At 37.6% G+C, this 18702-nt stretch overlaps 1 protein-coding gene across 1 annotated transcript in view; it reads left to right on the top strand.

Annotated features, from left to right (window-relative positions):
• Window positions 1–18702, top strand: part of MOXD1 (monooxygenase DBH like 1) — a gene marked incomplete at both ends in the record, with an annotated part of 50759 nt that overhangs the window by 8709 nt on the left and 23348 nt on the right. The window contains 3 exons of the mRNA XM_080342061.1: window positions 2545–2691; window positions 4142–4309; window positions 4435–4518. Coding sequence (XP_080198187.1) covers window positions 2545–2691; window positions 4142–4309; window positions 4435–4518 — 399 coding nt within the window. The remainder of the gene's footprint in view (window positions 1–2544; window positions 2692–4141; window positions 4310–4434; window positions 4519–18702) is intronic.

Raw genomic sequence — 18702 nt, 5'->3', positions numbered from 1 at the left:
TATCAAGCAGAGAAATAGGCAGAGGCAAGGAATTCATTACTTCACAGAAATTTTCATACGGGACAGATTGATGTTAGTTGGTCAGATTAGCATCTACCCACAACATAATTTATGGTGAGTCACTGAGCGAGATGCTGCTCAGTGTTGACAGCAGGGTGGGCAGCGAGCACTGGGGTGGGCAGTGCTGCCAGCCCCTGCTAAGCTCTCCCAGTGCAGCTCTCCCAGTGCAGCTTAGTGCAGCCCTCCTCACGCTGGGAGCAGTGTGGTCCCCTCCTGAGGCCTGGATTTTGGGACCATCTTTCCCAAAGCATTTGCTGGCAGCCACAAAATGAGCCCCCTGCAGTGAGCCAGAGCTGTGACCTGTCTTTGACTGTCACCCAAATGAGTGACATAATTACACTGACAATCATGTTATCCAGGCATATCTAAGCTAATACCTTAATTACACAACTCCTTCTAGTTATTTTTATATTCTCCCTGCTGCGTCATGGAACTCAGGGCTATATTACAAGACGTATTTTCGGTTATGGCTGTATCCTCTGGATTTGTTAAGAACCGGTGAAGTTTACCGACAAACTTGAGTGTGCACACCTAACTTTACTTTACATTTCTGAGTGTTTCTTCACAGTGGTTTCAGGCAAAGACTTTCAACCTGTTCACATGAGGAAAAGCTATTCTTGCATTTGAATTCCTCAATAATTCAATATGTGTGTGCTTATTCTAATAAAACTGTGCCTTCCTCCAATTTAATGTAATATTTCAGCAAAGGTACTACAACTTAATAAAGCTGATGTTCACAAGGTTACATTTCTCATCCAGATAAACCTTTACTATTTTTAAGACGAAAGTGGAGATTCTGTAGAGAGTTTTCAGAGCAGGGATGGTATTGTGTATGGAAGTACACTGCCTCTTTTCAAACTCTGATACAGGATTGAAGCAGAGGATTTTGATCCCATAAAATACCCATCTTCAATACCATCCCAGAACAGGCCCATTATTTCCCTTTGGAAAAGCAAATCCAAAATTATTTCTCTAAGCAAACATAACTCACAAGTTCCCTTTCTTATAGCATACACCTTCAGGTCCCAGACCCCTCTTTTACTCTTTTTGGTGATTAGTTTTACATGTGTGTATTCTTTCACATGTGTACTCATTCGTTTGTAGTTGTAAGAAGTGCTGACAGGAAAAATTTTTGAAATGTAGAAAAAATCTGAACTCTTTCAGTAGTTTTGGTAAGAGAGAATTAAATCAGAATATTTTCATACTGATAAAAAATGGTCGGCTTTTTACCCTTTTCTTCCTTGAAACTGAATAATGATTAAGATAATTTTAAACAATTTTTAATACTAATTAATTTACCTTAATGAAATGTTTGGGCATGAAGTTATTTGTACATCTATGAAAGGCAGAGTTTGTAAACTCTGATGGGTGTGCATGTGGTCTCTTGCACACATGCATATTTCTAGGGTGCGGTTAAGCTTTAGGTTACAGCTCCTAAATGATCCTTTAGTGAATTAACAAGGTATCATCGGATAATTTCACCGGTATCAAAATACTTGGACGTAACATTTTACAATTTTTCAGCTTGGTTGCCTTCACTTTAACAAAATGGGAAAGCTAGAAATTTCTCAAAAAGTGAATGGAGGTCCAAATAGCTACATAAGTAAATGGATCCCAGGAGCAGCCGGTGCTGCATTATTCTGCAATGATGCCACACAGTTAAGTCTCTGCCTGTAGCCTGTTTGGCATGAGAAAAATATCTACTAGTTAAAAGCCCCCTTCCCCATCCCCAATCGAGCAGAAACGTCCTAAATCTTTCAAAGGAGGGTGACCGAAGGAGGTGCATCTGAGGTGGTGGTGAGCCTGTTCCAGGTGGCTGGGGGGAGGAGGAGGGAGGGCTGGGTCCCAGCTGCGCGGGGGCTGCAGGAATTTGGGGTGAGGAGGTTAATGACCCGGCACTGCTGCAGCCGCTCCTCCATTGTACCTCTGCTGAACCCCGGCCGGGGAGCCTCTTTCTTAAAAACAGCTCCCCCCCACTCCAAAACCCCAACCTAACCTCAACCCCAGCCCAGCACCTTTTGTATGAACTGAGCTAGTTAAGCCATGGGGTCTTTGGTTCTGGTTCATTCAAGAGGTTTGCTTTTTGTTGGAAAGAAAAAAGAAAGAAAAAGTTGTTTTGATGTGAATATTAAGTGAAATTCGTTCTCTCTGTAATTACCCCTGAAGTTCATGACACCCCAGTTCCAATAAATTAGGCTTCTTGGTTGTTGAGTGCAGCCAATATTTCTGTGGTTATGTACAGGCAGCATGTTGTTAAAGTTTCTCGAGATATTCTTCAAGCAGCTTATCAAGGAGACTTGCTTTCCTGAAGATTTTAATCAAAAAAGTGTTCAATGTTACCTCAGACTTATAATTTGATACAAAACTGCGATATTTCAATATTTTTCATAAAGATGTGTTTTAAGAGGCTTCAGTAATGGACATAACGTTTTATTTTTAATTTAATACTAGTTTATATTAATGGTCCACTCTTTATTTTGACAGGATTATTTTACAGATGAAAACAGAGTACTTAAAAAGGACCCTCAACAGGATTACCATCTGGAATATGCCATGGAAAACAGCACACATACAGTATTGGCTTTTAGCAGAGAACTACACACTTGTGATACAAATGACAAAAGCATAACGGTAAGAGGCTCTGCCTGTGTGTAGAATGATGAACTAATTAATACAAACCAAATGTATACGTGGTTATGAAGCTGGTTATTAAGATCTTGTCCTAGTAAAAAGATGGAACTATAGAAATTCACTTTCCAAAACATTTGTTTGGTCAACTTAAATTAACCGTGAAAAATACTTGTGCTAGTTTTATTAAGCTCTTATATTTTAATTTCAGCTTTCTTTGCCCTTCTACTTTTATGCATTATGTTCTCTAATTTCTAACACATCAAGTGAACACAGGATTGAAACAGGTATCTCTGGACCATCAGGTCCCATACTCCACAGTTACGATCATTCAAGAGATGCCAACTTGAGAAACACTTTTTAGATCTTATACTAACTTGTAACTGATCTTAAAGACAGACTTTAAAAAAACTTTGGACTGTATGTATTTATAGTATATATTTTTTTGTTTTATTTCGTTATTAAAAATGAGGAAGTTGAAGAGTTTTATGATAAAACTCTTTCCATGGTAAAATACTTTTCATGACAAATTCTCCTATTGCCCTAGGGACTGCTGTGCTGTTTCCTAAGCATAATTTTAAATTATATGAACTTCATGACTTTTGTATTGGAAATGACAGGTTAGAGAGATTTGCAAGGCATTCTGTGCTTTGGCTTGTTTACTGGTCATTTTGGAAGGATTGCTGTTCTTCAACACTATTTTCATTATCTGTGTTTTCACAATATATGCAATAATAACAACATGAAGAGCTGAAAGATGTAGGAAGCAAATCCACAGCTGTATAAACTGACAGATTTCCAGGCAGTCAATGGACCTATGGTTTTTGCACCTGCTCCAAATTGTCTCAGTGTAATTTAACTTTCTGGGGCCCTTCAGGATTTATTAGAGTATTTTGTCTCAAGGGTGATTATTGCAATCTGAGAATGATTTACAGAGAATTGATCTGCGCTGTGACTGTAGACTGATTTTACGGATGTAAATTTGTTCTGTAATTGAATGTCTATCTTGCCTAGTATGTAAAGACAGTAATTCACAGAAGATATCCACATCTTTATGGAGTAGAGCCTGGGAACTGTTTTGGGAGGAAATCTTCTGATTGCTGGCCAAATGAATGGCATCTCTAGAGAAAATTGTTTGATATGTTTAGTTGGTTACCTTTTTATGAATCTGTTCTTCTATTTGCAGATGCAATTTAAATTTGTGACATTAATGAAGGAATCTGTCAGAGACAGATTAAAATTATGCAGATCTGCAATGAACTCTATGAGTATAAAACATTAATTTTGAAAGCAAAACTGAATCAGTAGATGACTGCTCCTCCCTCTGGTACACGTTGTCATTGTTCAGATACAGCAAGACCTACATCATACAGATCTTAGGAATTATGTGAACTATATCAGGAAGATCTTGTTCCCATTCCTTATGGGTTCTTTGGTTATTTTGTTTTTTCAGGAGAGCACAGTGAGGGTAATATGGGCCTACCACCACAAAGACATGGGAGAAGCAGGTCAAAATTACCATGGGGCTAACCGTGGTACAAAGAGTCTGCGTTTACTGAACCCCGAGAAAGAGGAAGTCTTATCTGCCTCTTTGCCATACTTTGACTTGACAAACAAAGACGTAAGTTACTCTGGGTTTTGGGTTTATGTGGAGATGGGATAAGGTGGCAGTGAAAGATTTGGGCTTACACTACAGAGTAATGAGACTTTTATAATATTGTGTTCTTGCCCTTTTTATTAAGACAGGTGCCTGTACCAGACAAGGATACAACATATTGGTGCCAAATGTTTAAGATTCCCATACAACATGAAAAACATCATGTGACAAAGGTGAGTGATTGTGACTCAGATAACCATTACTCAAATAAATTCTTGCATTTTCAAAATTAGTTTCACTACTTACCGGAGTGAAAACAAGATCTTGTGTCTGTCTTCACAAACATGGGTCAAATGATTCTGGTGTGCACTGATGATCATCATGGACAGCAACAGAGCCCCTTTTTTCTCCTCCTCTTCCTCTTCCCCTTCCTCTTCCCCTTCCCCTTCCCCTTCCCCTTCCCCTTCCCTTTTCCTTTTCCCTTTTCCCTTTCCCTTTCCCTTATCCCTTTCCCTTATCCCTTTCCCTTTCCTTTTCCCTTTCCCTTTCCCTTTTCCTTTCCCTTCTCTTTCTCTTTCCATTTGTCTTTCTCTTCTCTCTTTCTCTCTCTCTCTCTTTTTCTCTCCTCTCTCTTTCTCTTAGGAAAACAAGGTTGAAAATTATTTCTGTCCATAAACATTTTTGGGAAATACTAAATAAAATTGTCTAAAGACACATTCCATCACGTTTCTACTTTTATACAGGAACTTAATTAATTTCTTTTAACAGAGAATAATTTTAAATTAAAAAATAATTAAAAGGGTAAGTTTGTTAAAATAAAGGACCAAGTTCTTATCTGATTCAAATCATCTCTCTTGCGATGACCACAGTGGAGTTACTGCATGTTACATCATGTGAGTATAGACTCCATTATCTTCATCTGTGTAAAAGCCAAATATTATGAAAGAAGAGATGGATGTTGTAGTTTACATCTACACAAGGTTCAGCAGGATCCAAGGCGATTTCAAAACCCACATGCATAAACATGCTTTCCTATAAAACATTTTCTAACTTTCAGTTTGGAACTGAATGATTAAGAGTGCTGACGGAAAGATGGTTCTCGCATTCCTTCCCAGAAGGAATATAGCAGAGACCTCCGAAAAGAACAACATTTTGTCATTCTAGACTGCTCAAAATAGCACTGTGGAATAGATTTGGCCCTTGTTCTTATCTTTCTTCGAACCCATTAATGCTTTTAAGTGCACAATTCTATTCCATTATTTGGACTATTGTCAGTTATATTTCTCCAATGCATTCAGTAAGATTGAAATTTTAAATTAACTCAGAGAACTTAACATATGATCTTCAGTGCATCTGAGAAACACATTCCATTATTTTGAAATAATGTAGGTTTCTGTACTTTATCAAAATGAAGAATTGCAAGGTCCACATTTCTGCCTTCAGATACTTGGTCTTTAATCCCATTTGAAATTTGCAACAGCTGCTTTCACAGATCTCTATGAAAAGCAGAATTTGCTAGTAATATATGTCAGGATTCCCAGCTTTCTGCCTTCAAGAGAGAACGCTTCAAGATGGTGGTGTCAGGATCATGCTTTCCATGTTAAGTTTGATGGAAGTTGTAGATGCATGCTGGTCTGCTAAAAAGTTTCCTGGAACTATTTATTATTTATATTTTCTGAATTTTATTATTTAAATGTTTTGCCTGTCTGCACATATGGTTACTGTTCTTTAAAAAAAATTATGGTTGGTGTAAGCTAAAACATGATTTTAGCTCAGAAGTACATTGACTAATTTTTCAGAATAGTTTCTTATTATTTGCTTTTATGATGATACATAAATAATATTATAATTTTAGAAATCACTTTATGAAACCAGCAATGTATTTGTGTTTTATAAAGGTAAATATTGGAGTAGAATCCTCAGAGATTTTCCACCTTCAGCAAAGCAAACAAATTTCATCTTGCCACTTAAAAAACGTTTTGAGAGAGAAAAATAATTATAGAAAGAGAGAAGAATTATGTAAGAACAGTCCCTTAGCATTTACTTTCAGGGGCACAACTTACACATTCATGTGTGACTTTTGTAGATGACACATAAGGTGGTTGTGGAATAGTATCTCTGCAGTCTTGCAAACTAAACATTCCCAAAAGCCCACTGATACACACGGGATAGGGCTTATGGCTGCTTAGGAGGATATTAACTATGCAAACAAAGATTGAATTTCACAAAGGAGAGGATAGATGAATTGTTTGTCCTGATCAAACAGTCTGTAGATGTTGGTTCTGGATTCCTTCTGTAGCACCATTTTCACACAAACTTACACATCTCATTTTTACAGACAGAAAAAAAAAAAAAAAGTTTTAAAACAGTACAAATTCATCTCTAGTATAATTCCGTCTACTCAAGTAATGTACCTGTGAGCTGAATTTGGCCATTTTTCTCCTCCTGTATGATTTTGTCAAGCACTGAAGTGCAGTTCAGCTCTTGATGGATAATGTGTGCCATCACCACCACAGAAGTGTGTGCTTAGCTGTGTGCATGTGTAAATCTGCCAGTGATCTGGAGTCTCTGGTAGGTGCAACAGCCACGATATCTTTTTTTCGTACTGTTCAGCTGTTCTTTGTCATTCCTTTCTTCTTGAAAACTGCTCTGAGCCTTCTATAATAATGTATGTTCTAAAATGTCACAAAGAATCACAGAATCAGAATGATCGAGATTGGAAGGGACCTTTGGAGATCATCTAGTCTAATCCACCTGCTAAAGCAGGTTCACCCAGAGCAGACCACACAGGAATGTGTCCAGGTGGGTTTTGGATGTCTCCAGAGAAGGAGACTCCACAACCTCTCTGGGCAGCCTGTTCCAGTGCTCTGTCACCCTCAAAGTGAAGATGTTTCTCCACAAAATATCAGTTTTATAAGGAAAGCACAATATTTTAATGAAGAAAACTGTCTGAGAAAAAAAAATCAGACTTATCATTAAAGGTAGAGGCCAAAAGTTTTAATCATCTCTGGTTAACAAATGCCAGATTCTGAATACAGATTCTAAATTCAAATAGAATTTTTAAACTTCCATTGACCATGCATTATTTCAAAGAGTAACTATAAGCTCTCAGGCAGAAAAAATATATATTTTGTGAATATAGTCTAGGGTGCAACAGCTGAATAAAGAGTAATACTTGCTCTTAGGGTGCATCTACAATAGTGTTTTAGTTTGGATGAGAAGCACAGTTCTAAAGTGAAACTTCAAGGTTTTCTTGCTTATGTTGGTGTGGCTACTGCCATGGAGCAGCTGTGGGACTCAAGAACTGAATCGCTTTTGGTGAAACTTAACAGGAGGGTGCAGGCCGGGGGCACAGCCGAAGTCCCTGGGTGGAAGTGGGCTGTTGGTCCATGAGACGAGACCGGCGCTTGAACTAATAAAACATTTGTGATGAATAGTGAGGATGTCCAGAACACACCCTTTTCCTCTTTTGTGCTTTCCCAAAACTGAATGGCCCTCTGGGCAACGCAAAGCTTCATTTTTCAGATGTCCCACTATGCTGCCTTTGCCTTGTGGGTAGCTCAGGTATGGTCCTCCTCCTGATTCTTTGCATAAGTAAGCTTTTAATTTGAAGTGAATCAAAGGGCTTGTTTGGGTAGCAACTGCAAGAGCTGGGTTCTTCTGTTAGCACAAGATAAAGAAATAACTAGCATAAGAAATCTCAAAATCAGTCAAAGCTAAATTATGTAAGAACTTAGGTCTTTTCTTTCTCTTTATATAATATTCATGCTACTTTCCAAGAACCTCAGGTAATGAGAAATGGTATATTTTCATTGACTGTTCTTGCTCAAGCTGCACTACATGATATGTAAATTCCGCAAGAGATAAGATTGTAATCTTGTGTTCATTTCATAGGCAGAATAAGGGCATGAATAAGTAATCCCTTCTTATGTTGCATTTACCAATGGAGAACAGAGCTTCACTGCTATAACAGGGCACGTAGTGAGTGTTAGGACTTGTCTGTTTAATCTTCCTTTGTTTCATATCTCTTGCAGCTTCTTCCCTAGGGAAGAGATTTTGTCTTCCTACGTGTCCGTACAATGCCTTCTGTTACAAGATCTCTGATGCCTCTGGGAAACCCTGGAGACATAACTCATAAGAATATTATGCCTGCTAAGAAATAAAACGATATCTCAATATCTGGGCATAATAGTGATAAGAGTTCTCCAGATTACAACCAATACCAGGCACCAAGCTGGTTTTGTGACTCTGATGGAATTCATCACTCCTCAGCTTCAAGTAGCCCACCTGGCTGAGCAGTTGCTGCTTGAAAATTTGTTAAACTTCTATGGGTTTTCCTCCCATTTGTTTTTTGTTAGCAGAACCAATTATCAGGGTAATAGATCCGTTTTGAAAATAGCAATATGCAGAACAGATGAAAGGGATTGCTTGGAGGTAATAGAGGGCAACTGTCTTTCTTCAAGTCAGCTGTTTGCAGGATTGCCGCAGTGGTCCTGGAGCAGTGGACCCTGGCTGCACATTGCCGCTTGTCTGCAAAATCCTCCTGCAGCTACATGTGCACTGGCTTGTTTGCTGCTTTGAGCTGCAGGCTGTGGTATGTGCCTCAGGCTTACTACCCTACAGGGAATTTTACTTTTCTCACATATGGAAGTTAGCCGGGAGCTTTCTCAGAAGTAGCTTTCTTAGAAAAAAAAGCATTCCACTTATTAGCTCAGACTTTCCCGAGATGGGTTTAAGGTTATTTCTTGCTAGAATTTTTGCAGTGCTCTGTAAATATCATTATTTTGACTGGTTCTGAATGTGCGTCTTGCTCACATCCCTAAAGAAACTTGTCTGGTTTCAATAACTGCACCTGGGGAAGGACCTCTGCTCTGGCAAGACCTCTCAGAGGGAGGGAGGGACCCTCTGGTAGAACAGACACACAGGCATGTCCATGCATTGACCTCTGCATGAAAAGGTTTCTGTCTCCCTGCTGAAGTGGTGCTGGGGGCAGCCCCTCAGCTGTGGGGAGCCCTTGCAGGCAAAGCCGCAGCCACAGCAGGGATGGGAGTGAGGGCTCGCAGAACCCGAGGTGCTTACTTACAGGAGCACCCACTGAAAAGGGGAGTCTGTGCAGCACTCTCCCTCTTGTAAATAGCCTGTTTTAACAGTTTTTCATTGATCTTTCAGTTTAACAAACAAACAAAACCAAACAAAACAACAGCAAAACAACAACAACAACAACAAAAACCACAAAAAAAACCCCAAACAAACAAAAAAACCACACTCATAAAAAAACAACAAAAAAACCCCAAACAAACAAAAAACCCCAAACAAACACCAAAACTTATTGAGTGGAAGCACACTGGTACTTCTGAGATCCTTTAATTCTTGTACCATTGATATTTCTGATTTTTGTGATTTTCAGTGTGCATGGATATGTGTGTGCTCACTTGTCATTCTCTAATTTGACAGTTTGTAAGACCATTTGTTTATGACTGTTTTTTTCTACCAATTTGCTGAATTTATTTTTCGCTTAGTGTGAGTTGGCATCATGCAGATATTTACCAGTGGCACAACAGTGAAATTTTTTTTCCTGTTCATGAGAAATACTTCCCTGTATTTCAGTAAATACAGCTTTTGCTGTATTTTCAAAGTTTGTTTTTATTGCTCTTTCTACTTGTGGTTCTATGGATACAACATTTTTATTATGGTCTTCAGCTTAGCTTTCAATACTCCATGTCATCTGTTCCTTTAATTTCATTGTATTTCTTATTAATACAACTGCATCTGCTGAAGATTCATTATTTTGGCTTCACATTAACCACAGGTCTCCCATGTGCTCCACTCTTTTTTTTCTGCCACAATTATAAAACCTTAAAATACAGTATTTCTTCTACTGTCTCTAGATTTTCTGTGAATTCCCTATGCCTGTGGTCTCCCACTACATCTGACAAATTGCTTAATGCTGTGTGTAAACTTCTGAAAACCTACAGTATTTACTGGTGAATGAATGATATGTATAATTCTATATGCAAGATGAGCCACAGTCTATTTGCATGAAGCTTTTCAGCTTCAGTGTATAACATGTCCCTGCTAGTTTCAACACCATAATTCTTCCCTCTTTATTTTCTTAATTTCTTTCTTCCTCAGGGAAGGTAGTTTTTCTGGGCTTCTGTAGTAATAAAACCATAGACAAAAACATGTCAGATGCTGAATTTCACTATTAAGAGCAGGAAAATCAGTTTATGTAAAATAACACATACAATTGAGTAGTAAGGTCATTTAGCTGTATCTATGTATCTTTTCTCTAAGAATTACTCACTTTGCTATAGTTCCAAACTTTCTGGGTTTTTTTTTTTTTGAAGCTAGCATAGTCAGAGAAATACTGACAGCAGACTGCAATGTGTCTATGCTCAAGAGTGTAAAACACTTTGGGTTCTGTAAGAGAACTTTTGTAATGGGATGCCCAGTTTTAGAGAGCATTTGGCATTGGAAAAGAGGGTAGTAGGTTGCATTTTGTAAGCTCTTAAACTTTTGGATGCCTGTAGGAAGCACGCCTTCCATGTTCATTACTTGAACCTGTTTATGAGAATGAAGTGAGAAGGTTCAGTGTGCTGAAATGGAGAAGAAGCCCCATGCTGGGGATTAGACTGTCGGTTCAAAATTCAATATCTCTTAAGTACAACTCGTGCATACTAAATTAAACTCAGGCAACATGTTAAAGATGGTAAATTTCCAACCATGAAGATAGTCTTTCTCTCATCTAACTTGACCTATCCACAGGTCAGAGGTACGGTTCAGGCTCTCTTTCTTTCTTTTGACTCAAGAGAGAACCCAGATAACCAGCCTGTACTAGATACGTAGCTCTCAGATGGATGAATCAGGGGACACGTGTCCTGCCAAAATGGTCAGGTGACAGAAGAGATTGTGAGAGGAGCAAAAATTGCAAAATAAAAAATTTTATTTAAAATTTACCTTTGGGAAAAAAATCGATTTTTGTCAATCATAACCCTTTGTAATTTTTTGGCAGTGAACTTAAGATGTGACTTGTGAAAACAGGCCAAGCATGTCACCAGAAAAACTTAATTATTTAACATTAACTGAGAAGCATTACATTGGACATATTTTTATATAAGCACCAAAGTTTTCCATTCTTGATCTCCTTAGAAAAGGGAGCCTCTTTTCAGTCAAAGAAAGGCCTGTATAAGAGCACACCAGCAGCTGCCAGTTAATCTTCATGTTCAGTTTGAGAGCAATCCCTGATAAGGAAGTAAAAACTCCAAAAAAACTTGTTGCTAAGGGTAACTCTGTTTTTTGACAGTGGAATGCTTTAGTAATACCAAAGACCCCAGTGTGAAAATACAAAGGGACTCCAGTTTAAGAGACTGATTGATTGAAAGCCAGAAGGGCAGCCTGTAGCCTTCAGTACCTAAATGAGGGCACTGATTTTTAACTTGAGTGATACCAGACAGTAACTGCTTGTTGTTCTCTGGCTTGAACTTTTACGTTTTGCTAAATGTGATAACTAGCAAATTGCATCATGCAGCCTGACACAAACAAATGTTCTGTATTTTCCTGTATGTTCCCCTGCAAAGCAATTTCAGCCTTGGTAAGTTAGATTGGCAACCAAACACTCATCTTGTGCTGCAGAGTTTGCAAGCTATCTGCCCTTTGATCTGCAGGGCTGTCTCTTCAGTGCAAGCCTAAATTGGCCCATTAGGCTTTGCAGCGTTAAAGAATAATCTAAGTGGGAATTAAAAGTTTCCCAAGCATCTGTCTCAGGAAATAACAGAAATACTGTCTTCTCCCATATTATGCTAAATTATTTCATATATAAAATAATTTAATATATTATTTCATTCTGTGATCAAAGATGAAACTACAAATAACCGCAGATTTTACTGTCACACCAAACTTTATATTTCTCAGTGGAACATATTTTGAGGTAGTATTCTTTCATTTCCCAGGTATATCTTTACAATAAGAATATTTAAACTATGCAGCTGTTGCTGCATTAGTTATTCCATACTTGGTATGCAAAAATAATCCACTTCATTTCTGTCATCAGCAAACTTGAATATCTGGTTAATTTAACCCAGTTTCTTTGATATTTATTTATTTATTTTTTTTATTTACAATTCAAACAACATCCATCCATTACGGCAATGTATTGACTGTGCCAACATGTGGTTGGAAAATATGCATTTTAAGTGATTTTCTGGTTAAATGAAAGTCAGAATTTGTATAGTTACATAGAAGTGTTAGATGAAAGGAGCTTTAACTTAAAAGATGACCAATGACGAGCATGGAGGAGGGCACAATTTTTGTGAAGTTCTCTGAGTTTCACCTTCTGAGGTCTTTGTAAGGTGATCTTCAGCCGAGGATTGCTATTTATTGACCCCACTTTATGCTGTGCCATGTCTTCATTTCTTCTTCCTCATCCTTGGCTTTGTATATGACCTTAGAGTAAACCTGTGATTACGTTATGCACCGAAAAAAATAAGAAAATTGTGTCTAGGAATTAACTGCAGTTAACTGATCCACACTTCTTATCATAGCAAGCAATAAAATATTTTAGACCTGAAGTGGGCCTTAAATGAGCAATTACAGTCTTTTGTGCAAATGCCTGAACAGCAGGTTCATAGCTATTAAAATCCGGCCTGATGGGACTTGCACAGTATGAAGTGAGTGCCTGGATGGATCACAGAGCAGATCTACCTCAATCCCACTGACTTCTTAGCATTGCTTCTTAAAATCAACTTTCTAATTCAGACAAGTCACATACTAACGTCTTAAACAAATTTTGTATAGGGCCACATTTAATTACCCCAACATTATTTATATTGACAAGAAATTTCATTTCCAATCTAACTGTTTAAAGTGTTTCCCTTCAGTTCCCTCTTCTCACTCTGCAACCCCCGGGATAAGTTTTCAGAGATTAACGTTACAATATCCTCTCCATTTCTGTTTCCGTTTGCAATGTACAGTAATTACAGCTATGTCCAGAGCATTGATTCATTGACTCCCAGGGGTGAAATAGAAATAAAGAACATTAATAGCAGTGGAAAAACAGGCAACTGTCAGAAAATACCATTGCACCATGTCCACACATAGCACACATGACATCCAAATCTACACTAATGACAGCTGAACCAAAATTTGATTGTGAATAATTTCTCTTTGCACCAAGACCTAGTATCAAAATAATTTAAATATTGAATCTGACTAAAATACATTTAAAAAAACAACCAAACAAACAACAAGAAAAAAAAAACAACAGAACAACCCCAAAATATTCTAACTTGTGAAAATATAAATACCTAAGCAAATTATTATAAACTGCAAAATAATGCCCTTCATTCTCCTTTCTCCATCCCCTCATTTTAATGACCTTTCCATTACTATCTCTTAAGTTGCTTGAACTGGAACTGTGTATTTCTGTTTTATGAAGGGCCAATTAAAATTTTTGTTTCTAGAGAATAAATATAGTATAATTTTAACACAATATTCTCAAGTAACTTCAAAACAACGTCATCTGAAAATCGTCCTTTCTGTGTGACTTCATGGGTGCCATTGAGGTATGTTGGAGTCCTACACGAGGGTGCCAGGATCTGGCTTGGATTGAGAAAATGTGGCTAACGTTATTAATGTAGGCATTACCTCACCGCACTTATTTCGTAAGCCATCTCATGTTTGTATGTAGACCCTGTAAATATGTATTTTTAGAGGGTTATGAGCAATAGTTCCCAAGATTTTTTTCTGCTGACTCAGGAGGCTGTGTCATGTCAAAATCATGAGCCTTTTGCTTATTTTATCTCATACTTTCTCTTCAGCAAACTTTAGGTGCCACGTTGCTGAGTCCTGTAGAAGCTCAGTATCCAAATGCTCAAAGCCTTTTCTCATCTGTGTTCCTTTTTGGTAGCCCTTCACAGAAGTCAGTATTTCCTTGTCAGAAAAAAACATTTCCTTACAGTATACTCCAGTATGTGTAAAACAAGAAACACACACACTATAAATTCTCACACACTCTGTCTTCGAGCAAAGCTGCACGTTCACTCTCAAGCAGGAGGAGAAAAAGTGAGTACAGTGTTATTAAACTACACGATCGAAGGGAACATTTTACGTTTGTACAGTAGAATGAAAACCTCTTCCATTGCCATCTCAAAGAAATAGATAGACATCACTGTGAAAGAATGATGATTTAATGAACACTGATTTTATTGTTTATACTAGTCAAATTATATATTATATTATATAATACATATTCAAATTATATATTATTATGGTCCTTTTGAATAAATATAAACTCTTTATAGACTACCCACTTTGGCTTTAGATCTGGAACATATTTGTTACATATTACTTTATTATGATATGGTTTTCACAAGAAAGTAATGATGTTGCTGATTAATTACTGATTAATTCTGCTTGTTGTGTGTCAGCTGTGCTGATTGACAATGACTGTACCAAATCCTGTAACCACTCTAGTGGTGTTTCTACTGCTTTGGAGTGGAACGAGTTTATAGCCAGGAACTGTAACCAAACGAAACTTGTGTTTTCTTGACCTGAGCTTTTTATCAGGTTGCTTCTCAGGGTTGTATATTTTAACTGTTACTAAATGCATTATCTTAGATCTTCAGACATACCTCAGGCAGAAACAATGTTTTATGAATGTTTCTTTGAGGTATGCTTCTTTTGGATTTAGTCTGAATTACTGCATGCCTTTAAAGTCTGAAACTCTTTAGGTGGTGGAGTGCCAGGCAATTAATTAGGAAGAAGAACATAGGAATGGGCTTGATGGCAGAGAGAACAAGAAGCCCTAAACTAGTCTTTACTTCTCATTCTAAATAATTCAGTTTTATTGGTTAAAGTACTTAAGTCATCCTGCATACTGGCCTGTAGAAATTCTGGATGTACAGTGTAATCATTAACATTTCTTTAATTATAATACTAGGATTTGTGTGAATTTAGATATATAGCCTTCTCTCCAAGCCAACAGTGCAGCAACAGTAATTTTTACCTGAAAGTGCATATTATTTCGCAATAAATATTCTGCATCTTTAAATGGAAGTATGGTAATTACTTCTTAATGTGGTATACTAATAAAACGTAAATAAGAGCCTTCATTGAAATATGCAGTCACTGAGTAAATAGATCCTTTCTTCTTTACACCAAGAACAGCAAATATCTGTGCTTTGAATAAAGTTTTCTACTCATGTGGTAAGGACATTTTATCCACAGTGATGTTAGAATTTTTGTTACATATTTTAAAGTACACCCAAAACTGGTTAAACCTAAATGCCAACAATATAGTTTAAATAAAGAAATAAACAAGTCAGCACTGTTATTTTAACTTGGGATTATGTCCTGTATTTGAATATCGCTTGGGAAAAAAAACACTTCCATGCGTATTAAGGACAAATCATGCAAATTTAAATGCCTTAAATTGTATGGAACCTCCATTTTTCACTGAGAAAATTTCCATCGTCCAAGGAAACCTTACCTAATCACATTATGTGGTTGGGGGTGGGGATTGTTGCTGTTGCCTGGGCCTTTTTCCCATCTCTATCTCCTTTGCATTAAAAAACAAATAGCAAGATTTGTCACTAACTACACAGGTTATATTTTCCTCCAGGTTGAAGATGTGAGAAATATGCATGAAAATAATTTGGATGAACATTTTTATGTTTGAAGGACACTTCAGGTTAAGCAGTTATACCCCCTGTTATATGTAGATGACTATCAGTGAACCAGAAACAGTGGCTTTATTTTGCCTCCTGCAATTCACTCATCAAAACATACACTTTTTAAAGTAAGAAGCAAAGTATAAATTCAGAAGCATTTGGGACAGAGAGTGATATAAAGGGGTTTGTTAGTAATGAAGTCTGAATTTAGGATCTGGATTGTACCGTGAGAAAACCAGAAATGGACACATAGCTGTGTATATGCAACCAATGTGGCTGATCTCAGAAAAGATTATGGCAGCCTGTCCATGCTAGACTGCAGCCAGTTGAGCACTGGAGGTATCTCTTTCAACCCTAACTATTTTGTGGCATTAATTTAATGCTTTCTGACAGATGGGTGGGGGTGCTGGGAGAGTGGTCCTTGCCTGACCCTGGGATGACTGAACTCAGGGCTTGGAAGTCTGCAGCAGATTAGTGTCCCAGACATGACCCGGACCTAGGCAGGCTTTACTCCTGGCATAGGATAGCTGTCAGGTTGTTAGGGTTAAAATCCTGGTCTGCCCTGGAGCCATGGACTTAAACATCTACCCCAGCTCAGAGGCCTATGTCTGACTCTTGGGTTTTTGCTCAGCACACCTCTGGGTTGTGTGCACAAAGCAATGCTGGGGAGCAAATGCCTATTGTTTTTCTTTCTGAATGTTTAGATGAAAATAAAATGATATTACTATTCAGGATTTTTCTGCAATACTTGGAGTTTTTTGCTGAAAAAGACTCAACTGTATTAAGCTGAGTATACTAAGTATTTGCTTTTCTGGAAAAATCTAAAATCTTAAAAGAGATGTTTTAGGTAAATATTTGTTTATTTCACAACTACACTTTTGAAAAGAAAAAATCAGAAAAAATCTTGATGATTTCCAATAAGAAGACATCATGTCTACCTTTGAAGAACTAAGGCAAATATATCAATATTTGCACATGTTGCACATTTGTTAAAGAAATGCAAAGACCACAGTAATAGTCCTTCCCAATGATGAGTACAGAAAGCAAAGATCATGTAACTTGGTCTTCTGCTACAAAAATTCTCTCAGGTAAACTCAGTCAGTACTCAATTTCACAACTGTCACTTTTTGTTCTGAGTTAAATAGGGACATGGGAAGCTCATATAAATAAAATAACCAACCACAGGCTAGAAAACATCTTAGATGCAGCAGTGCCAGGACAAAATCTTGTGTCAAATTTTTTCTCTCACTTTTGAGGTTATAAAATAAAGTTTTTTCCCCCGTGACACCACTAGCTACAAACACAAGGTGTTGTGTAAGGCTGTGGCCATATTCAAAGTCATTTATATGGCAATGTATCGTCCCTTAGTGTCTTTAAAATGTAAGAATAAGTTGAAGCCAGGTTTTAAGCTAGAAAAAAATGAAATCATATTTTTCACTGACATTTCCATGTAGAAGCATCACTGCAACAAGATCAAAAACCTGTTGCCATTTTTGTATATAAACCTTAAATTCAGCATTTTTTTCTGAAGTTCAGCGAGCCATATTTTCAAACTGCTATACTATGGGGAGACTATAGATAGAGTTTACTTACTTTCATAATTCACACAGGCAAGCATGAATCAAAACCCACAGCTGTTAACATCAAAGAAAGCAAAGCAAATAAAAGGAGGAAAACAGGAATAAGCGAGAAAGACTTCCAGTTTTCTGCAGATATTTTTCCCTTTAAGGTAATCTAACTTCTTGGACCATTTGAGCTTGTTTGCATTTTCATCTCATGTAGTACATTGTCCAGCAGCATCTTGACCTTGCTTCTGTTAAATTAACGGGTGGAAAGCACATCTTATCTGTATCAACTAATTCGATAATACATTGAAAATTTGTTTGTTCTATTATTTGAAAGTCAGTATTTTGAGAAGTGCTGAGAGATACAGTATGATGAAAGGAGGTCTGTAAAACCTCTCAACCTGTCTGACAAGTACAGGTCATGCTAATCAAACACCATAATCGTAACCCATCCTTTTGGCTGCAGAAAGCAGAGTCTTCGCTTTGCATTAGAATGCAGTGTAGATGTGGTGGTGGAGTATAGTACATCTGTTATTTTTATCTCTGTTAATGAGAGTCAGGTAGATTTGTATATGTCGGCATACTCTATTAGAAAGATCTTTCACCCAAGCTTTCAAGAAAGTTAGAGATAATGCAAAAAGTAAATCATCATGAATAATAAAACAGCAGCTTTTTTCTTCAGGTTTCATGAAAAGCAGGGGAGATTGTGTCCTGTTGCATGCACTTATTTTTTCCAGTCCCAAACGCTTTTGGCATTTTGATGTAGGGTGGATACAGGGCTTTTGTTCTCCAAGCCTCTGGCAGTTAGGAAATGTCAAGCAGAAAATGCACTTTGCCTACAGGGGAAAAAGTCACCGAGGTGCCTCAGTGGTGCAGTATCTCTGCAGGCTTATTCACAACATGGTAAAGAGATGAACCCTGACAGCTGGGTCTTCCTTGCATTTCAGCAACAATGAAAATGCCACAGATGAGCCTCAAAGAATGAGGTGAAATGGGGAAAATTCTAGGTAGTTATATGAACATTCCCTTTCAGGCTCCTTTCAGCCTCATTCTTGACTCCCTTGGCTAACAAGAGGTCAGTAGGAATTAGCAAGGAAAGGGAAAGGAACTACATTTTGAAGTCACAGGTTTCCTCATAATTATTGGAAGTGAAATGCAGATTCTCGTTTTCACTACAGGTCATCTA

This window comes from Nesoenas mayeri (genome assembly GCF_963082525.1).
Source record: "Nesoenas mayeri genome assembly, chromosome: 3".
In the NCBI taxonomy this organism is placed as follows: Eukaryota; Metazoa; Chordata; class Aves; order Columbiformes; family Columbidae; genus Nesoenas; species Nesoenas mayeri.
This window is presented reverse-complemented; position numbering and strand designations above follow the sequence as displayed.